General features: G+C 50.4%; 1 protein-coding gene across 4 annotated transcripts; it reads left to right on the top strand.

Moving 5' to 3' along the window:
• The first annotated feature begins 13237 nt into the window (after positions 1–13237).
• Positions 13238–23560, top strand: SMARCD2 (SWI/SNF related, matrix associated, actin dependent regulator of chromatin, subfamily d, member 2). 4 transcript variants are annotated; one of them, XM_032617153.1, is made up of 14 exons: positions 13650–13766; positions 16732–16804; positions 18705–18889; positions 19090–19132; positions 19289–19411; positions 20174–20329; positions 20743–20838; positions 20981–21082; positions 21234–21395; positions 21563–21660; positions 21836–21971; positions 22127–22249; positions 22385–22486; positions 22613–23550. In XM_032617153.1, the coding sequence occupies exons 3-14, from the start codon at positions 18714–18716 to the stop codon at positions 22664–22666; spliced, it is 1371 nt and encodes a 456-aa protein (XP_032473044.1). In that variant the 5' UTR covers positions 13650–13766; positions 16732–16804; positions 18705–18713; the 3' UTR covers positions 22667–23550. The 4 variants fall into 4 exon arrangements, with proteins under 4 accessions (XP_032473042.1, XP_032473044.1, XP_032473043.1 ...); XM_032617151.1 differs by lacking the exon at positions 16732–16804 and having other exon boundaries at positions 13238–13766; positions 22613–23555; XM_032617152.1 differs by lacking the exons at positions 13650–13766; positions 16732–16804 and adding an exon at positions 17855–17878.
• Positions 23561–23572: the final 12 nt, after the last annotated feature.

The following is a 23572-nucleotide window of genomic DNA, read 5'->3' as shown; positions in this document are numbered from 1 at the left end:
ACATTTTTGGGAAGTGATTTAGAACTGGCTTTTAAGCTACATAAGAAATATCAGTCTCTTTATTAAGCTATTCTGTTGGATTGGCCAAAAAGTACCTTTGGTTTTTAAGTAAAAATAAAAGACACATTTTTCATTTTTACCAAGAACCTTGTTGAACAATGTATTCACCCTTTTGTTCCAATACTTTCTGCCATTTTTCAGGCAACTTCATAATTCCATCTCCCCAAAACTTTTTATCTTTTTGAGCAAAGAACTGTTCCAGGTGCCTTTTACAGTCTTCCAGGGAATTGAATTTTCTTCAATTAAGAGAATTTTGTAAAGACCAAAATAAATAGAAATCCGAAGGTGCAATGTCTGGTGAATATGGCAGATGAATCAGAACTTCCCAGCCAAGCTGTAACGGTTTTTGCCTGGTCATCAAAGAAACATGCAGTCTTGCCTTATCCTGATGGAAGATTATGCATTTTCTGTTGACTAATTCTGGACGCTTTTCGTCGAGTGCGGCTTTCAGTTGGTCTAACTGGGATGGAATTAATCATTTGGTTTTCCAGAAGGAGCTCATAATAGAGGACTCCCTCCCAATCCCACCGTATACACAACATCACCTTCTTTAGATGAAGACCGGACTTTGGTGTGGTTGGTGGTGGTTCATTTCGCCTGCCCCACGATCTCTTCTGTTCCACATTATCGTACAGTATCCACTTTTCATCTCCTCTCACAACTTGTTTTAAAAACAGAACATTTTCATTACGTTTAAGTAGAGAATTGCATGCATAAATATGGTCAAGAAGGTTTTTTTCACTTATGTGGAACCCAAACATCAAAGCGATTCACATAACCAAGCTGGTGCAAATGATTTTCAACCCTGATTTGGATATTTTGAGTATGTGGGCTATCTCCTGCATGGTTTAACGTTGATTGTTCTCAATTAATGTCTCGATTTGATCGCTATCAACTTCATCTGGTCTACCTGACCATGGAGCAGCGTCCAGCGAGAAATCTCCAGCACGACACTTTGGAAACCACTTTTGACACTTTCAATCGGTCTCAGTACGTTCTCCATACACTGCACAAATCTTTTCTTGCATTTCGGTTGCGTTTTTACTTTTCTTGAAATAATAAAGCATAATATGCCAAAAATGTTGCTTTTTTCTTCCATCTTCAATACTAAAAGGCTACACAAAAATTCACCAACTTTGATAAGTCTTTTTTTAAATGCACACTGATATGACAGCTGTCACATACAATCTAACATAATTGTTTCCAATGAAGTTAAAGACAACTAAGTGCTACTAGAGCCATCTTACGGTAAAAAAACCAACGAACCTTTTGGCCAACCCAATATTATTCTTTGGACAAAAGTGATATTACTCAGTCACCTTATTCCCCAAACTTAGCTCTGAGTAACTTACATCTCTTTCAAAGGAAGACCTCCTAACAGTGAAGAGATTCTAAATAATGTAACCTCAGACTCTGAAGGGCATTTCAAAACAAGTGTTTTGAGTAACAACAGCTCTGCTGAAAAGAGTACAAAAGTCCCAATTGGGACTACTTATATTCATACATTCTTTCAGCAAACAATTATCGAGCCAGGCTTGTAGTAAGGTGTTGAAGTTACCAAGATTTATCCTATGACATAGGAATTCCTGGTAGTTGGAGGGAAAGACAAATGTAAATACAAATAACAATATACTGTGCCGAATGTTATCATAAATATTGAGAGGGAGTAAAATGAGAATTAAATGAGTTAATTCAAGTGTTCAGTCCAACTATTGGCACCTAAGTCTTCAATAAATGTGATGATGGTGATGGTGCTGTTCTTTGATGCTGCTGATAATGATAAGCAAATTGATCAGGGAGCATTGAGGAGGGAATCATTACTTCTCTCTGAAGGAGTTGAGACGGTCTCTCAGAAAGGTCCCCTTTGAGCTGCATTTTCTATTATGTGCAGAAGTCTGTTAAAGCATGAAGTGATATGGAGAAGAGGTCAGGCCAGGCTTATTTGAGAAAATTAGAGAAGTTCATCCTCGTTTTCCCTGTGGCATGTTACGATCAGGTACTGAAACATGAAATTTTTTTTTTTTTTTTTGCGGTACGCGGGCCTCTCACAGCTGTGGCCTCTCCCGTTGTGGAGCACAGGCTCCGGACGCGCAGGCTCAGCGGCCATGGCTCACAGGCCCAGCCGCTCTGCGGCATGTGGGATCTTCCCGGACCGGGGCACGAACCCGTGTCCCCTGCATCGGCAGGCGGACTCTCAACCACTGCGCCACCAGGGAAGCCCTGAAACATGAAATTTTATATTCATTTTCTTAATGAAAAAGAAAGCGGCATCCCTAATGGGAAAGTTTTTAAATCTTGAAATCCCTTTTGCTCACTCTGTAGACTATACCCTAAATTAAAGGTTTAAACTGTCGGCTATTCTAGGCCTGTACTCCAGCCACTAAAGGGTTGCAGGGAGAGTGGTGGGCAATGAGGGGAGGGTGGCAAACATGCATGTGCTGTTGGATGGCTTTGGCTGTGTAGCCAAACTGGACTTCCTGTCAGAGTTTGGGATGCTCACCATCCATTTACATCCCAGGGGTTCTTGCAGTTTCTTACACAGACCTGAGTCACATCCCACCCTTTGAACACTGTCTCTTCGCTATGCCTGGAATTTGCTTCCTCCTTCCTGAACACTCTTTCACCCAGTTCAATGTGTCTTTTCAACGAAGCCCACTGTAAGCAGCACTTTTCAACCCGGGGTGCCCAGGCCGCATCCCAGCACACCCTCGGTCGATGCTGCTGCTTTCTTTTCCCCCGGCAGCACCACCTTCTACCACACTCCCCCTGACCCCTCAGGCCTGGGAGTCTGGTCTACTTCCGGCCTGGACTGTAAGCCGCGTGAGGGCAGGGCCTTTTTCACTGATGGATCCCAAGCACCCAAAATGGCTGTAGGTGTTCAACGACTATAAACGAATGAATTAATGAACTAGATAAATTATTTGCAAATATTTGAGTGAGGGGCTGCGCCCACCCCTCGGATACAGAGCCCAGTCAGTTGTGGCTCGGAAGGAGTTTCCCGTGCAGTGTGTACACAACGTGGCTCTGAGCCCAACAGGCCATGAAGCCTTTTAAAGGTGGATGGTATTTTACATTTTTTAACTATGTGGGAGAAATACTTCAATGAGTGATCCTCAAAAATTCCAGAGTGTGAGGAGGTGAAGCCCACCAGGAGGCCAGACCCCCACAGATTTGACAGGAAAGCTGGGAGAAGACCCCAGCATGAATCTAAGCAAAGAAAACAAGACCCAAGTTCTCACTGAGGGCCGCTCCTTGCTGCCCCAGCCGCTCCTCGCCTCGCCCGCTTCGCTCTCAAGCGCCCGCCACGCGCTCCGACCGTTTGGTAGGCACAGCCGGGCGGGGGCGCACGAAGACGCTCCTGGCCGGAGGATTTGCCTGATCTGCCTAGAAACTCGTGACGTCTACGCAGGAGCTTAGCGAGAGTTGGCTGAGACAGGCGGGGCGGGCCGGAAGCTAGGACGACAGGAGGGGGTAACGGGGAAGATGAGAGTAGGGAAGCCTGTATCCTGCTTGGCAGAGAGCACATATTTGACTCAAGGTAATGGCTACTACATAAAAAAAAACGGGAAAACAAAATGGAAATGGTGGTTGTAGCAAATAATGGCTCTGTAAGGAAAACAAGGGGTTGTCGGCACCCCCCTGCCTGTTCGTCTGGTGGTGCGTCCTGAACACGTGAGGCTCCCGCGCGGGAGTGGGCTGCGCGCGCAGCCTCCTTCGCGCCTTGGCCCTCTGAGCAGGCTCGTTTGTGGACTTCGGCTAGGCCCTCGCACAAAATCCTGCTGGGACTCCACCAAGCTCTTCCTGGGTGGGCTGGGAAAGGGGTTCGGAGGCACGCCTTGCCACTGTCTGAAAAGTCTTTTCGGCGCCGCGCCCCCCGTTTCTATACCCCGCTCTCCACATAGAAGTAACACGCTTGAGGGAACTAGCGGTTCGGGCCTCACTTCCTACCAAAGGTGTCTGCGCCCTTGCTCCCGCCCAGGGCTTATCAATAAGCTATAAAAATTAAGGTGAGCTTGTAAATCCTCCTTTGTTGCCTCTCTTCACCCCGGGTCCCTTTTCCTTAGCTTCCACGTCTAACGTCTCCCGAGGGTCGTGTCTCAGAAACCTTTCCCTGAGCCCAGATAGGGCCGTTCACATCGGCACCTTTTTGCGGCTTTGGATCTCCCGTAATCGTTGGTCTGACCGTGAGGCATGGGCTGAGTTTCTTGGTGAAGTGAAATTTGAAGATTTGGGAGGTTTTTTTTAGGAGGGCAGTTATTAGGTGCATCCACTATCTCGTTTAATAGAACTCCTTTCCAGCGAGGAGGCAGTCCTTTTAACCCGATTTCGTGAATGAGGAAACAGACTTGGAGAGGCCTCACTAATCTTTGTATGGGGGAGGCAGGCCGGGAAATTATTAATGTTGACAGTTTTGGTGACCAGTATAAGTCTTTTTTTTTTTTTTTAATTTATTTTTGGCTGCGTTTGGTCTTAGTTGCTGCCTGTGGGCTTTCTCTAGTTGCGGCGACCAGGGGCCACTCTTCGTTTCGGTGCGTGGGCTTCTCATCGCGGTGGCCTCTCTTCTTGCGAAACATGGGCTCTAGGCACGCGGGCTGAGCAGTTATGGCGCAGGGGCTTAGTTGCTCTGCGGTATGTGGGATCTTCCTGGATCAGGGCTCAAACCCGTGTCCCCTGCATTGGCAGGCAGCTTCCTAACCACTGCACCACCAGGGAAGTCCTGACCAGTATAAGTCTTAAGAACCTTTTTTTTTTTTTTTTCCAGCTGCCTGTCTTGTGTCCTAGTACCACTGCCTCCTCTCCTTCCATACTGACAGTTTGAGGGAGAGTGTTGGATAGAATAGAAGCTTGGGGGCTAAGCAAGCCAATGAATCCCTCGAAAATGTCCTACTAGCTTTAAGACTATGGGAAATTTACGTAACTTACAGTTTTCTTATCTGTCAACAGGAATGGCATTTAGTTTATTTATATGAAAGTGCCTACCATTGTTTTCTGACACTAAAAATAAGTGTGCAGTAAATGGGCATCTGTATTTTCCTCTTCCAATCTCAGAAGGGCCTTTTCTGACTACTCTGTAAAACTGCCAGGCTTTGTTTTTCTTTATAGCACTTATCACTACCTGACTTTAAGGTAAATATCCAGTGGTGTTCTGGAGCAACTCGAATGGGCAAGCCGTTCTCTTCCCAGCTCTGCATTTAATGATGTAGGTTGGTTACCTGAAGACCATGGTAGAAGTTTTAAAAAAAATTTAGCTGAAGTGTAGTTGATTTACAATGTTGTGTTAGTTTCTGGTATACAGCAAAGTGATTCAGTCATATATATATATGTATATTCTTTTTCATGTTCTTTTCCATTATTGTTTACTACAGTGGTGGAAGTATTTATATCACTGAAATTGTCAGAGATTACAAATCAGGGTTTGATTTTGTTTTTCTGAGAACTGGTTGGTAAATATTTACCGGTACAGCACTGTATATTTCTATTTGTTTATGTTTATTGTTTTCTCTCTAGAATCTAAGTGTCACGAGGGCATGATTTTCATGTGTCTTATTTATTGCTGTCACCTTAACACCTAGAACAATGGCTCATATAGTATGCACTCAATAAATATTTAGTAATTGAGTGAGCTGAGAGTCTGTGAAGAGTGGTGATTTCACACCTTAATTTTCTTTAGGGGAGGCATGGCATAACTCCCTCAGAGGACTCTTAGCTTTGTGACACCAACCTCCTTTGACTGCTTTTCATTTTCCTTCTGCTTCTCCATCCCTTGTCCCCAAAGGTAGTGGTGAGGATGAGAATTTGGATCTGTCTAGAGAAGACATTACCACTACCCTCTTCCAGGCAACAAGCTTCCAGGCAACAAGCTCAACCCCACCCCTGAAAACCTCTATCAGTGGGAGAGAGTGGAGGAACTATGCTTGTCAGAGACATGCCCTCAACTTATCCCAGCCCCAGACAACTCAAAAGGCCAAAATGGAGATGATCCCTAATACCATTTTTCAAAAAAAATGTTTCTCATACCTCGTCATAAAGTTCCCAGCAATTACTATTTTATGGGCTAGTTTTAAAAGGTTTCAGAGATTTCTGGGAAGTTCTAATTGACAGGTTTTTATTTTATTTTCATGGTAATATTTTCAGGAATATTTAATTTGAAGTCAGAGTAATTTAAAGACTTTATGGAAATAGCGTATATATCAAAATTTATCAAGCATGTAGTTGACTGTCAGTCATATTTCAATAAAGCTGTTTTTTAAGTCTATAGAAATATTTAATCATAGAAATATTCATATTTAATAATATTAAATATTAAACATTCATATTTAGTATTTTTTTTTTCAGTATCAGTAACCAAATTTCAGTTTCATGATAGAATGTTACCATTTTCAGGAATTGTTTTGCCAATTTCTAACTTTGCATATCACTTTAGTATGTTATTTCTAGCAAAATGTATTTGTGATGTGGTTGCTTCTGTTGCTTTACGTGATTTTTAGCATGTTCACTGTTTTTTGTTTGTTTTTTTCTTTTTGGTCCTTTACAAATTCATGTTCCTGGTTAATGCATATCAAATCTGAGGCTAGTTCATAAGCTCTATCATAGTAACCCCTTTAAGCTGCCTTCCTTTCTCTTTTGTGGCTTTGAATGGTTTTGCTCATTTATGTTAACTCTTTCTGTAAAGTGCTACCAGATCAACATCCTAATCACTCCTTGTTAGAAATCAAAATTTCTGCACTTATACTTGGCAGGATTTTTTCAGCTGCTTATTTGTTTTTCAGGTACTGTTATGTCATTTTCTATTTTGTCATATGCTTACATTTTTATTATCCTTTTTCCAGTTCCTCAATGGCATATCAGGCCTTAATTTCATTTCTTCAATTAAAATTTTAACCTTCAAATCTTTAAGGCTGTTAATATAATTCCATGTAATAAAAATAGCTATATCATGTAAAAATAGTTTTTTAAAAGTTCTGGTAATTTTATAAAATGGTCACTTAGTGAATGGAAATTTTAGCAAATAAAGCTTGCTCCAGCTGTCCCATTTCTTTATGTGAATGGTGCTTTCCTAGAGAAGTGGAGAAGGCATTCCTTCAAATGGATAATTGCTTTGGCCCAGGTGGTTCATGATTGTGGGACTGGCTTATAGAGGCAGCAGGTTTGAACCTGACAAAAGCCGGAGAAACCCCAACTGGAGAGCTGTCCTCTTCTGAAGGTGCATCTCTCATTTGACTGCTTTTTATACTTGGTTTCTTGGCTCCCCAAATCTGCTGCCTCCCTGATCCCTCAAGACTCTCTTTCTCCTTTACCTGCTCTTTATTCGTGGGGCTGGCAATGCCTAACTCAGGGCAACTTGTTTATAGAGGCTAAATGGCTAGTTAGGATCAGTATAGTCTTAACCAGAATCAGAAGGGAGTATAGATTATGGGTTAAACATCAGGAGTTAGTACTAAGGGAATCAACCTTGGTAGCCCATCAGAGTCAAGGTGAGGATAAGATCTGAGCTAGGGAGTAAACAAAGAAAAATCCAGGAATCCAGGTGGAAGGTCACAAGTCAGCATGTTCAAGAGAGTGAGAGTGTAAAGCTCAAGAAAGATTTGGGAGTCAAAGTTAACTACTATGATTAAACTGGTTTTAACCTTCTGCCCTGATGGGTTAACTCCTGATTGGGACCAACTTGGAACAGAGTTCTAGGGTGAGGAAGCAGAGGTAACTTTTATCAGAGTTATTTCCTGTGCAGGCATTTTTTTGTGCACTGTCCTGGAGTTCACACTGCAGGGGTGCGTGGTTGGAGAGCCCCAAACAAAAGCCATAGCACAATATGATGAGTACTCTTACACAGATTTAGACTGGGTGCTATGGAAAACAGAAAAGAGAACAACAAATTGACAATGGCAGTTGGAGGGTGGGGATAGGAAATCACGGAAAATTCCAGAGGCAGTGGTATTTGAGTTGGCCTTGAAGAATAAACAGACTTTTGCATAGCAGAGAACTGGGGAAGAACACTTACTCATTTAATAAATATGTATTGAGTACTTAACTTTGTGCCAGGTGTAGTTCCAGGCAGTGGGGACACAGCAGCGAACAAAGTCCCAGCCTTAAAGGAGCTTACATTCTAGTGACAGCATAGGCAGAAGAACCACAGCATGAAAGGTATGTTCAGGGAAGGGCAAGTTCAGTGTGGCTTGATAGTAGAATACATGGGATGGTGGTGGAAAATAAAGCTAGAGAGGTAGGAGGAGGACAGAGAATAAAGAGCCAATTATGCCATGTTTAGATATAGACTCTTCTGGAAGCCATTGGCTTTTAACATTTTAGAAACCCTTTAGGAACCCTTTCTGCCAAAGAAATCATGCAAGGTCACTCAACATAAAAAGCAAAAAACAGTAGAGCTCCTTGTCTGAAGCAGGGATATGGAAGGTGGGGTGCGGGGAGGTCAAGCAAGGGAGGAACTCCTAGTTCTGCCCTCTCACCTCATTCTCAGCTCTCCACAAAGAGCTCTGAGAAACCCAAAGGACCACAGTGGGTTTAAAGCCCACTGGTGAAGGTGATGGAGGGCACACGAATATGAGAAAATGGAGAGATGTGATCAGATTTGCTATCTTGAGATAAAATTGGCAGGGGGAATGGGGTAGAATGGCCTATTAGCAGAGAAACCATGGCAGAGGGAGGTTATGGAAGAGGTGCTGAGGTCCTGACCTAAGATGGGTAGGGTGGATCCAAGAGAGATTTAGGAGGTAAAACCAATAGAACTTGGTGACTAAGACTGAGCAGGAGTAAGAGGGAAGAGGAGAAGATGATTTCAAGAATGAAGATCCTTAAGGCTTCCTCTATTCTCTTTGCTTTTGGTTGCAGGCACCCTGGGCATCTGTTTGGGTCACTCCACCTTCTTTGGCTCTCAACTGCCTACAAGACCAGTTTGAATGTCTCAGCAAGGCAGCGTTGGCCCTTCGCCATGTTTTCATGCCCTTAATCAAGATAGATACAGGGGAGGATACCGAGAGGGAGGACAATGAGATACTGATTTTGGACAGATGGGTTTAAATGACCTAGGGAGCATCTAGCAGGGAGTTGGAGATATGGATCTGAAGGTCAGGAGAGAGGTGGGAGTTGGAGTTAGAGATTTAGGGTCATCAGAAAATAGACAGTAATTGAAGGGATGGGAGTAGATGAGTATGTCTGGGTAGGTCATGTATAAAAGAGCTAAAGGTAGAATGTCAGAGGACAAGCACATTTAGGGACCAGAAGAAGAGTGAGGATAAGTCAGAGATCCCAGGAGAGACCCTTATCTTTCCTCTGTTTTAGTGGTCTGTTTTTCCATTCTACCAGCAGCTTTGGGGCCAAATTCCAGAGCTAGGAGGTCACCTCTGGGAGGGTCTGAGAAGTGACCAGGAAGAGGACTCTGAGACCACAATGCCACATAGGTCTCTGAATGCATCATAACCCTCTACCTTGCATGGGGAGAGAACAAATGGTAGAATCAAGCCCCAGACCTTGGCTCCAGAGAGTACAGGAGTGTCACCTGGGCTGTAGGCCTAAAGCCCACTTCTTGAATCCTGGTATCTGCTCCCACTATTGGAAGTCTGTGCTTCAGGAGTTTTACCTGCTAGACTGTGTTGACTGTGAAAATATGTGTACTGAGAACCATGACCTCAATTGGGCACACAGAAGAGGAGCTTTCTGACTTACACTTGATAATCCAGCAAAATTGATTCTGATTCTCTTCACCCTGTACTGCTTCATGCCCTTGAGTCTTACACTGTTTTCTTTAGCTAACTCATTCATAACCTCTTTTGCATAACCTCCTCCAAGAAGTCTTTACTAATCCCTTTCCCCCACTAAAGGCCTCCTCTGTTTTCCCAGGGTACCTTATGAATACCTTTATCTTAGCAGTTGTCACATGGAGAAATGATCTATTTATGCATTTATCTTCTTTGCTAGAATATGTCAGGGACTGGCACATGGAAGGTATTCAATAAAGTCTTCTCAAATGGCAAATACAGCATCTGCTGCTTTACTATGCAGCCCTTTTGCTGCTCTGACTGGGCAGTGCCCCAGGCCTGCCTCCCCACCACATCCACATGGGAGATGGATGCGTCAGCTGCCTGGACGCTCCAGCGGGGACAGACTCCTCGTACAGCCCCAGAATGCTGCCATCATGATAAATTTTTCCCACCATGACCTGACTACCACATTGTTTCTCCTGTAATTCCAACCTCCTGAGGGCCACCACACTGAGGAGTGATCCTTTGCCTGCTTGCTCTAGGGCCATCTTGCTCCAAGGGCCTTTCTCTTGTGAACTCTTTTGGGGCTATTTTGCCCACCAGACAGCTGGGCAAGGAACATTAGAGCCCATGCTGGGGATTATCCCTTTGGCTCTGGTTGTATTAAATACTTTACTATTAAACACTTTAATACATTAAATACTTTAGTTCCATTCAGTCTCTGGGCATCTGTAGATACAACAGGGTCCAGAGGTTATTGGAAAGTCCCTCTTCTGAGACCATAGAAGGTCTCAGAATGAAATTCTGAAAAGTGGTCACTGAGCAGAATAAGTATCAAGGGAAGAAGGGAGGAAGAGAAAAAGGCATTACAAGTTGAAATAACAAAGGCATGGGAATGCTGCCTCCATGACTGCAAGTCATGTAAATTGGCTGTACCATTAGGTCCTACGAGGGTGGCAGTGGAAATGGCCTCCCCTCCCCACATCTCTATCGTTTCTTCAGTGTTAACTTAGTGCTCTCTTTTCACAAGGTTCTGAATTGTCTCAAAGTGAGAGATCCATTTGTCTACTGGGTGACCACCAATTGTATCTCCTTCTTCAGATCAGAGTGCTCCAGGAAACATTTTCTGATTAATCAGGCCCTACCAATCAACCTCCCTCTGAGTCCCTGTGGCACTTGCTTTTCAGTTTGAACAGTTTCTTTGCAAGTAATAACAGACCAGAGGTAATAGAGAAATAACAGTTACCAACAAGAAGTCATATATAGTGGGTAAGTGCCTGGATTGTGGATTCTCAAGCCAGATCAGAACCAGGTTTGAATCCCAGCACCATCATAGTAAGAGCAGGCAAGTAACTGAATCTCTCTGCCTTGATTTCTAAGATAGAGGTAAAAGTAGTATTTACCTTATATGCATTGTGAGGATTAAATGAGATAATATGTGTAGTAAATGCTTAATAAATGTTAGCTCTTCTCTGCCTGCTGTCTAGGAAATCTTCTTTAACCTCTACCATGTCTTAGGTATCTGTTTTCCCCCTAACACCTTGAGGATATTATTTCATTGCAATTAGCTCATTGCTGACATTGTTTATCATTTTATCTCACTACACTTAAAGATCATTCGTTTACACATACAAGGAGGGTTGTGTCAGAATTACCTGGGAGGTCTTTTTTTAAATGCAACACTGAGAGCCAATGGTTTGTGTGTGTGTGTGTGTGTGTATGTAGGGGGGTGGTTTGGCAGGGATACTTTGGAATAGCTCCCCAGGAGATTCACACTTACTACTTCCTCTGGAACTACTGTTGCTCTAGCAGCTTGAAAGTCCTGAAATGGACATTAACTGCATTGTCAAGAATTCTTTACCCACTTTGCAGTGGTGGGGAGGGGCCTTGATTCAATGACTGGAACAACTCCAGTGGTCTGTTTTCAGACTGGCAGGTAACCCACTTTTAGGGAGAAAGGGGAGAGGGATCTCTGAGAAGACCAAGAGGCAGGAAAGCAGCAGCAGCAGCAGCAATAGCAGGGTTTATCACTGGAGGATAAAGATACCAGGAAGTACAGATGAGCAGAACTAACTAAAAAGGGTTGCACTGTAAACAGGATCTGGGGTGCTATGGTGCAAGACTTGGTTGGGGATGAAAACATAAAGCAGAGAATTTGTATAATGAAGAAGTCAATCTTGGATAGTCAAAAGTGTAGTCTGAGTAACAAGAGCATTGCTTGGGAGCTCGTTAGGAATGCAGAATCTTGATCCCTACCGCAGAACCCAGGCCTACTGGATCATAATCTGCATTTTAAACAAAAGCCCCAGGTGTTTCTTATGCTCCTTAGAGTTGAAGAAGCACTGGTCTATCATGGGGAGAAAAATCACAGAACACCTGGCACAGCTAAAGCACTTTATTCTGAGTACCTCTGACACAGGGCTGATTTCTGAAAAGGTACTGAATTTTTGAAAAGTGCTATAAATCCTGGAGAAGGATCTTATTTAACTCAGGGAGGCTTCTCATAATGCAAAATTCCTTTGCCTAGAAACATTTCCTGTGGAGTAAAAGTACTAGGCTTCCTTAAAGTGAGGCAGAGGCACATTCAAAATATGCGATAAGAACTCGGCGCTTGGCCAATTCAGCCCTTCACACAGCTGGATCCGGTCTGGGGCAGCCAAGTCCCTTGGCAGCTCTGCGCCACCCGGATGGGCTTTTTTTTTTTTTTTTGGCTGTGTTGGGTCTTCGTTGCTGCGCGCAGGCTTTCTCTAATTGCAGCGAGCAGGAGCTGTTCTTTGTTGCGGTGCACGGGCTTCTCATTGCGGTGGCTTCTCTTGTTGCGGAGCATGGGCTCCAGGTGCACAGGCTTCAGTAGTTGTGGCACATGGGCTCAGAACTTGTGGCACGAGGGCTCTACAGCGCAGGCTCAGTAGTTGTGGTGCACGGGCTTAGTTGCTTCGCGGCATGTGGGATCTTCCCGGATCAGGGCTCGAACCCGTGTCCCCTGCATTGGCGGGCAGATTCTTAATCACTGCGCCCCCAGGGAAGTCCCCAGGATGGGCTTTTAAAGAAAGTCAAGTTGGCAGCTGTTCTGCTGGATAGGGCAGCTGTAAGTTGTCTTTAATGCTGAAAACGTAGAAAGGATGTCTGATAGAAGTATTTTCAGAAGTATTTTCAGGGAGCGTGGCCGTGTACCCCAGTGAGTCGGCTGCACGAAGGAGAAAACAGCAACTACTCTTTCACTGTAGAAGCCCTCCTGACCTTTGACCTCTGACCCCGCCCCGCTTTTCCGTGCGCAGCTTCCGCCCCCGCCCCTCCGATGGAGGGCCGGCCCAAGGGGTGTGGGCGGGGCTCCTGGGGGGCCGGCGGTTAGGGGTGGTGCCTGTTGGGGGCGGGTCTCGCGAGGGGCGGGATTTGAGGAGGCATCCTCGCACTGGGCGGCTGGGTATAGGCGGGGCTTAGTGGTGGGCTGGATTAGGCGGGGCAGGGGGTTAGTTGCCGCCTCTGCGTAACTGGACACTGGCGGCCAAACCGGAGGCCGGGGGAGGCAAGCGGGCCCGTAGCACATCCCGGATCCGGAATTTCCCGGGCAGGACCAGAATCAGGATCGGCCCTGCCCCAAACTGGGTTTGTGAGGAACTCGCGGACTTGGATTAGGAAATCCCGGAATCCGGATCAACAAACCCTAGAACCCGGAATTTAGAGCGGAAAGTCCCGGAGCGCGGAGCGCGGAGCGCGGAGCGAACTCAGCGCGAAGCCCGGAGTCCGGATCGAGACACCGCCGGACGGGACGGAGCGATGTCGGGCCGTGGCGCGGGCGGGTTCCCGCTGCCTCCGCTGAGCCCTGGCGGCGGCGCCGTTGCCGCGGCCCTGGGAGCTCCGCCTCCGCCAGCAGGACCCGGCATGCTGCCCGGACCGGCGCTCAGGGGGCCCGGGCCGGCTGGAGGCGTGGGGGGCCCTGGGGCCGCCGCCTTCCGCCCCATGGGCCCCGCGGGCCCTGCGGCGCAGTTCCAGGTGAGGAGGGCGGATGGGCGGGTGGCGCCGCTAGCACGCCCGGGGCAGGGGGCGAAGGGGGCCTCGAGTGAGGGCCCTGGGGCAGCCTCCTGGACAGATGGTACAGGGGCTCTGCATGCGGATTTCACGGGGCACGGTGGGGGGCAAGGCCAGGGACCCTCAGGCTCGGCTAGGTGGTGGTGGAGGAGTTGGGGGAGAAGGTAAGAGCTACTCTGGGGTGTAGGGTTTGAAGCAGTTAGGAGGGTCGGGGTTCTTCCTTAGAACAGGGATTCTGAGCAACTGAGAGATGGAGGCGTTGTTGGAGCTAGTGAGTTGTGGGCGGGTGGGATGAGAAGTGTAAGTGTAGATTATCGGGTAAGGGGTCCTGGGAAGTGATGAGAAAGTTTTGGAAAAGGACCCTCACTGAGAAAGCAGGTTACCCTGCATTGGTCTTGGTCCTACTCCAAGTCTGTTCTGTTTTTTTTTCTACTTGGGAACTGGCAGAGTTCTAGCGTGTCTGAGATGGCTCCCAGCTGCTAAGGAGGAGGAAGAAGGGCCTGGCTTCCCACGGCCACCGGAGGCAGAAGATAAGGGATTCCAGCCTGTGCAGGGGTAGTCTACTCCTGGGTCAGGCCAAGGGGCCTTCACACAGGGATGACTCTGGGTTAGACCAGAGAGGGTGGTGGACAAGCCTGAGGAAGGAGGAAAGCCCAGCCCATTCTGGACAGACTTTATTTATGGCTTTCTGCCTGGTGTCATAGTGTCCAGGAGTTGATCAGTCTGGAGGAGCAGAGAGTCTCAGTCTCCACTGAGCACCGCTGGTCTGCGGCTGGAGGAGCCTGCAGAGAGTTGTTTCAAAGGGTTCTGTCTTTTTTGGCTTTGCAGAGGGGCTTCTCGGGTTGCAGCTTCAAAGGCCATTGAGAGGCAGAGACTCGTTCTTGGGGTCAGTGTGTGAGGAACTCAGCCTGACACTGGGGGGGCGGGGCTTATCAGTCCCCAAGTTCATTGTTTCTGGTCGCCCCCAGAACTGCTTGGGAATTGCGCCCAATCCTTTTTCCCGCCACCCTCTATCACTTTTTTTTTTTTTTTTGGCTGTGTTGCATCTTCATTGCTGTTTGCAGGCTTTCTCTAGTTGTGGCGAGAGAGGTCTACTCTTCGTTGCGGTGCGCGGGCTTCTCACTGCGTTGGCTTCTCTTGTTGCGGAGCATGGGCTCTAGTGCAGGCTTCAGTAGTTGTGGCACGCGGGCTCAGTAGTTGTGGTGCACGGGCTTAGTTGCTCCGCGGCATGTGGGATCCTCCCGGACCAGGGCTTGAACCCGTGTCCCTTGCATTGGCAGGCGGATTCCCAACCACTGCGCCACCAGGGAAGTCCCCCCCCCCATTTTTAATTAGTCTTTAGGTTCTAACAATGCCATATCCCAATCCATGTGCCCCAGCATTTGACACTGGCTTCTTGCTAATCTCTCAGGGCAGCTGGGAGATTTTCATGTCTCCTCTACCTCACTTGCCCAGGTAGAGGTCCCCCAAATGGATCCTCATAGAGTAGGGTACACATATCCCCCCAGGAGCCCTGGGCCCTCACTTTGTAAAGAGATGCTTCATTTGGGGGCAGTGATTTTTCCCTCCTTACCCCTCATTCTCCATCCTCCCTGTAAAGAAAACTAAGGTCTGAGTATTGACAGGGACAGATCTGGTCCCAAAGGCTCCAGCTGGGATTCATCTTTCCCATCTTGCTCTCCCCCTTGGGGATTCATGGGCCAGGGTGTCACTGAGGGATCCCTGCATCTGTCATTCTGGCTCTTGGGCGAGTTAGCTGAGGAGCCTCCCTGTGGACCATTGGCCTGGGAAGGATCTAAGGACCTGATAGGAGCCTCTCTAGTTTCCTCAGCTTGCAGACCATGGGAAATGTGGCCTGGGAAAGCCCCTGAGAGGATGGATTCCACAGTGATTTGTAGGGAGTGGCCTTGGGCCGGTGGCAAGGCTGAGCTGGCTGGCTGGGTAGCCCAGGCTTCTAGGAGTGGGGACCTTGGGGAAGGCACTGAGCCTCTGCTTGCCATCCAGCTGCTCAGGGTCTCCTCCTCCTCTCCCCAGGGCCGGGGTTGGGGGGGCCGGCAGTAGAGGTAGGTGCCGGGGGCGGTTCACTTTGGCTGAGTTTGAGGAGGATCCTGCTTGGCCTCTTTCCAAGTCCAGTTATGTGACTTCCGGGAGAAGGGATCTGAGATCTGAGGAGCGGGGGTGCCTCTCTATTGGGGTGCCTGCGGTGAGCTGGAGGGGCAAGGCTCTCAGGCCCAAGTGGGGCGAATAGGGGAGCCTTTTTTTTTTTTTTTTTGCCGTACGCGGGCCTCTCACTGCTGTGGCCTCTCCCGTTGCAGAGCACAGGCTCTGTGGCCATGGCTCACGGGCCCAGCCACTCCGCGGCACGCGGGATCCTCCCAGACCAGGGCACAAACCCGTGTCCCCTGCATCGGCAGGCAGACTCCCAACCACTGCGCCACCAGGGAAGCCCAGGGGAGCCTATTGATACAAGGGAAGTGCCGACCCACCTTCTTATAGTGTCACAGTGTACTAAGGAGCTTAAAGAAAACAAAAAATGAAAAAAAAAACCCAAAAAGCACAGAGTGCTGGGTTCCATGCCGGAGAGTTCAGGATATTTTCCATGTATGCAGGGGTATACGCTCTTCTCCTCGGTCCTTAGGCCCAGCCACCAGGAGCCCCAGGGCCCCAGGCGCCGAGCCGGGCGAGCGTGCTCTCTGGAGGCGCAGCATCAGGCCTGGCCTCCCACCCCTGCTGTCCCCAGTGGTGGAGCCAGAGTCCAGCTGAGGACGTGGGCTGCTGCCGGGCTGAGGGAGAGGAGGTTACTGCCCGCTCCTGAGGCTCAGGGCACTGAGCCAGGCCTCCCTAGCTAGCCCTGCTGCAGGAAGGGGCTCAGGGAGCCCAAGCGTTCGGGGCTCTGTTCTTTTCTTTAACTCTTGGGTTGTTTTTTTAGAAGAGAAGGAGTTACTGGTGCTTCAGAGCCCAGGTGTGGAGCTTGGCCAGGCCGAGCTGGGACTTCATGAACTGTAAGCAGCCTTTCCCTGGGCCCCTTCCCCCTCGGGAGAAGCCTGGGGCCCTGGGCGAGCTGGGGGCTCTCACCCGGGAAGAGTCTGGAGCAGCGTCTGGGAGGGGCCTCTTCCAGGCCCTGCCTGTGCCGCCTGGTCTGGGGACTTCCTGTTCCGGGAGCACCTGCCTCAGCGGGGTGGGTGTTGCTCAGGAGGTTTTGTGGGCGCCCTAGTGAAGAGGCCCTGGCTCCCACTCTGCAGGCCCCCGCCTCACTTGTTCCTCCCCTTCAGCTCGGGCACTGGTGGGAAAACTCGAATCTAGGGTGCGTGGGGCTGGGCTCTCAGCTGTGGCCACCCTGAGTTTTTTCTGTCATCTCTAGCTGTGGCTTATTAAGGCAGAGAAGCAGGCTGTCTGCCTCTCAACAGCTCCGATGACTCCCTTACTGATGAGGAGAGACTTGTGGCAGGACTCCAGAGGTCCCAGACAGAGCCCCCCACGTTGAACTCCACCCTCCCAAACGCTTCCTTTCGCGCCTCACTCCTTTCCCCTCCCCCCCCCCCCCCCCCACACACACACACTCTGGGTCATGTTTCTGTCCGTCTCTGCATCTGGTCAAGAATCTGACCCTCCTTGGAGAGAACATGGGTTGAGTGCTGGCTGAAGAGGTGGAGCAGGAATCTCCCGGTGCTGGGGGGGTGGGCGGGGGTCCTTTGATTTGGTGTGACTCCCCACCCAGCCTGGCTTGGTTGGCTGGTCCTGGCGGTTGCATAATCTGGGCCCTGGGGCCAGCCCTGTGAAGCTGCCAGGGACAGTGTGTACGAGGCAGAGCTGCCAAACAGGCCTTGCAGGCAGCAGCCTCTGGGAAGGGGCGGGGGTTACTCCCTGAGGGGCTCCACAGAGATGCTGGGGAGCCTGACCTCGGTGGGAAATCCTTCTGCAGGCTTCTAAAGAAGCCACCTCTCATTCAGATTCCTCTGCTGATTCTAAGACTTCGATCCTTGCATCCCCTGATAATCTTATCTCCCTTCTCCAGTTTGGGATTGCCAAGCCAGCCCTAGCCTCCAGGCGGTGCGTGGACCACGCGCAGAGGCCAGGTGCCAGCTGCTCTCTCTCCCACAGGAGCCACGGCTTCCCCTTCGGGGTCTTCTGACGTAGGGGTTGGGGGCTGGGCAGTGGGGAGGTGAGAGAAGGGTCCAGTTGTGGGTGGTGAGTAGGGGCCATATGGCAGCCAGATGGTCTCTGTACTCCGCCTGAGGCCCCCCACCGGCTGGGACAGGCTCCACGCCATCCCGCTGCGGCTTGCGCACCTGGGCTTCCACTGCCTGATGGGCTCGCCAGCCTGTTGGACTGCCTTTCTCCTCTTAGTCACACCACCAGGCTGGCGATGGGATGGGTGTTGCGGCTGTGACCGTCAGCCTGCTCCTCTCACACTGCACCCAGCCACCTGGCCACGATACTGCCCCCAGGCTTCTCCCTCAAGTTGGGGGAAGGAGCAGATGGGAGTGCTTGCTGGGACCATCTGAGAGCCTCAGGAGTGCCTTGAAGCTGGCTGGTCCCAGGGAGCAGGGGCATAGTGTGCTAGGGCTGGAAGGTGGCTGGAAGTGGCGATGGGCCCTGAAGAACTCCCCCAGGCCCTTCTCTCTGCAGGCAGGATTCTCCTCCCACCCCTGGGCTCTGCAGGCCTCATTCGCTGGCACGGCTGCCAGGGCGGTTGAAGGGGGCGGGGCAGGTGTGGTTTACACTTCTGCTCTCAGGCGCTTGCTCCCCTTTGTTCTTGGCACTCCTGCCCGCGCTCTGCGGGCTCTGCCGTGTGCTGCTCAGGGCTGGACCTGGCTGAGCAGAGGGATGGAGGGAATGGGTTACGGGCCCCATAGGTCCCCACCGCTGACCTGTGCATCTCCGTTGGCTCACTTCCCCCAGAGGCCTGGCATGTCACCAGGGAGCCGGATGCCCATGGCTGGCTTGCAGGTGGGACCCCCTGCCGGCTCCCCATTTGGCTCAGCTGCTCCACTTCGACCTGGCATGCCACCCACCATGATGGACCCATTCCGAAAACGCCTGCTTGTGCCCCAGGCCCAGCCCCCGATGCCTGCCCAGCGCCGGGGGTAAGACCATCCTGTTTCTCCCGCCCCATCTAGTGCAGCTCTAGTGGTAACAGACGGTTTCCTTCTGTCCTAAGAGCTTCGATGATTGAGGAAGACTCCCAGGTCTCCTGGGGGAAGGTCCTGGGGACTGGAGAGGTAGATGGCGAGTGGGGGAGGTACGTTGGACCATTGACCTCTTAAGTGGGTTTCTGTCCTCCCAGGTTAAAGAGGAGGAAGATGGCAGATAAAGTTCTACCTCAGCGAGTGAGTATGTTGGGGGGAGGCCTAGGAGGCTCACCCAAGGGCTGGTTGGCTGAGGGTGGAGTGAGTCTCCCCTAACCCTGGGGTGAGGGAGAAATGGAGGAAGGAACCAGAGCTGCAGCTGAAACAAGCTGATGAACCCCTTCTCCCTTACTCCAGATTCGGGAGCTTGTCCCAGAGTCTCAGGCGTACATGGATCTCTTGGCTTTTGAGCGGAAGCTGGACCAGACCATTGCTCGAAAGCGGATGGAGATCCAGGAGGCCATCAAAAAGCCTCTGACGGTGTGTGCAGCCCCGGCTACTTCTGGGCCTTGCCAGGCTTCTCTGCCTCTCCCTGGCCTTGTTTTCCAGGGGCCAAGCGAGGGTCTGTGATGGGCTAGAGCAGGATTTTTCACATTGTAGGATACAGCCCATTGAGCATGAACTCAATTTAGTGTGGTGGGGCCAGCACGTTCTCAATGAAATATAACATAGCAGAAATTATAATAATTCTTCACAGTAGTAAAGGACTTAACGACATTTTTATCTCATGTATTTATGTGTGTAGATCCTGGATCATGATTTAAAATGTAAATATTGTAGATCGTGGTCAGAAGTTTGAAAGGCAAAACTACAGGGTAGATGAGGGTAGTTCCTGTCTTCTTCCCCATCCCTAGAGAAGCTTTATCTAGAACAGCCTCTTGAATGGTGAAGGCTTTCCAGGAGATGATATTCTGGGACCATAATGGGTGTTTGAGTTTCATTTAAAGTAGGAGCCAGAGGCTTCTGGTTTGCCTGATAGCACCCCCTATGTACCCCTGTCACACCACTGATCCCCCTGTGTTGGAATTTTTGGTAGTGCATCTGTCTCCCCTATGAAATTGTGAGTCCTTTGAAGGCCAGGACTGAAATTTCCTCCCCTGATTCCCAGTGCCTAACCAGGGGCCTGGCCCACAGTCACTGCTCTGTATTGATGTTGAATGAGTTCAGATGGGAAGATTGGGTAGCAGTGTTTTCCAACACACTGGTCCCCCTCTAGCTAACCGGTCTTTTTTCTCTCTTTAGCAAAAACGAAAGCTGCGGATCTATATTTCTAATACGTTCAGTCCCAGCAAGGCAGAAGGTGATAGTGCAGGAACCGCAGGGACCCCTGGGGGAAACCCCGCAGGGGACAAGGTGGCTTCCTGGGAACTCCGAGTAGAGGGAAAACTGCTGGATGATGTGAGTTGGGGAAGGAGGTGTCTGGAAGGGAGGTGGCCTGTGTGGGCCAGACACTTGGGCACTTCCGGGGACGTCCTGCATGAGGGAGAGGGCACTGCTCACAGTTCATGCTTTGCACAGCTCTGAGCCAGTACGAGGTGGGAGATTTGTGTGGTTATTACAACAGTTTTCCTGCAGATGGCAGTAAAGTGTCCTGAGGAAGGGGTGCCCCTTTCTAATTGGCTGACAGTGGGGCTGCATAGAGCCCCTTCCCTGTCTCAAGTCTCTCACTTTTCCCGGCTTCCTTCAGGGCCCAAGAATCTTCAGTACCCTGAGCTTCAGGGCTGAAACAATATTCCTCTGTTTGGGGCTTAGTATAGCTTAGGCTTGAGCGCTCATCAGCACCCCTATGTCACACCCCTTTGCATCCCCAGCCTAGTAAACAGAAGAGGAAGTTTTCTTCATTCTTTAAGAGCCTCGTCATTGAGCTGGACAAGGAACTGTACGGGCCTGACAACCACCTGGTGGAGGTGAGAGTGGGCCTGGGGTTCAGGAACACAGGGTGACGTGCCAGGTGGCCAGAGAAATGGCCTTAGTCCCCTTGCAGGGCCAGGTGTGTATGTTCATGCCCACCCCCTTGGTGATGAGCTCTGCTCCCCTCCCCGCTGCCAGTGGCACCGGATGCCCACCACCCAGGAGACAGATGGCTTCCAGGTGAAACGGCCCGGAGACCTCAACGTCAAGTGCACCCTCCTGCTCATGCTGGATCATCAGGTGACAAGTGCCCTCGGGCCATGTTTGGGGTCACAGGGACTCTCGTCTGGGGCATTGGGGCAGGTCCCTATTGTAAAGCCTGTCCCTGTCCCTGTCCTATTCTTTTTTTTTCACAAGAACCCCTTCTCTGACTCCCCTCTGCCCATCCCAGCCTCCCCAGTACAAGTTGGACCCCCGACTGGCGAGGCTGCTGGGGGTGCACACACAGACGAGGGCTGCCATCATGCAGGCCCTGTGGCTCTACATCAAACACAACCAGCTGCAGGACGGCCACGAGCGGGAGTACATCAACTGCAACCGGTACTTCCGCCAGGTTAGCTGGGACACCGTCCCCCCTCTAGTCTCGCAGTCCCTGTCTTGCCTGCGGCTCCAGAGCCCCACTGGGCTAGTTCTCAACCACGTTCTTCACACTGCCCCTGGGATGGTCCACTTCGCCGTGTGCCCACAAAGGCATCACCAACCCTCTGGTGCTCTCTCTAGATCTTCAGTTGTGGCCGACTCCGTTTCTCTGAGATTCCCATGAAGCTAGCCGGGTTGCTGCAGCATCCAGACCCCATTGTTATCAACCATGTCATTAGGTAAATGGGAAGAGGGGGAGGAAGGCTCCTCTAAGAGCAGTTTACCTTTGGCTTGAATTAAAGCCAGAGAGAAGCAGCAGGTTTGGTTTCCTGCTCCCCGAGCGTGTGCAGTTTGGCCCAGGTGGGTGGGGTGGAGCTGTGTGCTCACGCTTTCCCTCCCCTGTGCTGTGTGTAGCGTGGACCCTAACGACCAGAAGAAGACAGCCTGTTACGACATTGATGTGGAGGTGGATGACCCGCTTAAGGCCCAGATGAGCAATTTTCTGGCCTCCACCACCAATCAGCAGGAGATCGCCTCTCTTGATGTCAAGGTGGGCCCCTACCCTCACAGCCTCCTCTGGGGCCCACAGTGAGGCCAGGCAGGCTCTCAGGCATTTCCATACATGTGGCACTTTGGGATGGGATCCGAGTCCTCTGGGGTTAGGGCTGGAAACAGCCAGTCTGACACATGTACCCCTTTTCCCAGATCCATGAGACCATTGAGTCCATCAACCAGCTGAAGACCCAGAGGGACTTCATGCTCAGTTTTAGCACTGACCCCCAGGACTTCATCCAGGAATGGCTCCGTTCCCAGCGCCGGGACCTCAAGGTATGCTCCTCTTTCCTGAGGTTGATCCTATGTTAAGCTCTGGGTGGTTGTGCCCCCGTCACTATTCTTCCGGTTCTGGGGGCAGGTAGATCAGGGGTGGGAATCAATTTCAGCTTTCCTCCTGGCTCTCTGCAGATCATCACTGATGTGATTGGGAACCCTGAGGAGGAGAGACGAGCTGCTTTCTACCACCAGCCCTGGGCCCAGGAAGCAGTGGGGAGGCACATCTTTGCCAAGGTGAGGCGGCTGCGCCCCATCTGCCCGCCTGTGGTTGAGCGGGACTGCACACCAGAGGGGAGGGCGAGCCGCTCACAAGCGCGGGCGGTCAGACAGGCCTGAGCCACCCGTCTCTCCCTCCTCCAGGTGCAGCAGCGAAGGCAGGAACTGGAACAGGTGCTGGGAATCCGCCTGACCTAACTGCTCAGGGATCCCTTACTTTCTTCCCAGCCCTGGAGCCACCCCCTCCTCAGCCTGGAAGGGGACCGCCCTCTGGGGCACAGACATGTAGGATAAGGAGGGGGGGAGGGGTGTCTCCTGTCACCCTCTGCTCCCCAGCTTTAGTTTCGTAAGTGTAGTGATAGGATTCCTTGTTGCTTGGTCCCAAAGCCTTATTACTTACACGTTGGCTTTAATTGAATTCACAGCAGAGGCCTCCTCTGCCCCCTGCAGGCAGGCCCAAGTAGGACCTGGAGGCTGTGCTTTGACATGGTAACCGAGACCTTTCAGAACCAAAGGCCCCTGGCTTTGCTTGTTTACAGACCCCCTTGGGGCGAGTGTCAGCGCTGGCTCTGGGGAGCTGGGCGAGGAAGAGGGGCACAGCTCACACTCTTCCTAGCCTTTCCAAACCAAAGTTCTTTGCCATTCCTACCAGCCCAGCCTTGCTGCTGGTTTTTTTTCCTTTCTTGGGTATTTGCACTATTCGTGGAGCAGGTTTTTCTATGCGGGAGCCACTTTTTTTTGTACAGGGGTAAGCTGGGGTTTTTCAGGGAGCCCTACTTGGTGTCTCCTTCCTTATTTTCTTTTCTCAATCTATGCAAGCGGCTCTGGCCGCCATCATCTCCTGAGAGGCCAGAGGGCTGCCACCCCAGCTCTTGGGCCCGGGGGGTAATGCCTCCTAGAGGGAGGGCACACTAGTTCTCTGGCGTGGCCTGAGGCATGGGTGTGTGTGGGCAGGGGTAGGTGCAGGGGCGAGATGGCGAGGACTATTGTCCTTTGGAGCTTGTTAAGGAGGGTGGGCCTAGGGCTTGGCAAGTGCCACTTCTGGCAGGTTTGGAAATTTCCAAATAAATCTTTGTTTATTGGTGGTGCCCAGACCTGGTGACT

The sequence above is a fragment of the Phocoena sinus genome, chromosome 20 (genome assembly GCF_008692025.1).
Source record: "Phocoena sinus isolate mPhoSin1 chromosome 20, mPhoSin1.pri, whole genome shotgun sequence".
Taxonomy (NCBI): Eukaryota; Metazoa; Chordata; class Mammalia; order Artiodactyla; family Phocoenidae; genus Phocoena; species Phocoena sinus.
This window is presented reverse-complemented; position numbering and strand designations above follow the sequence as displayed.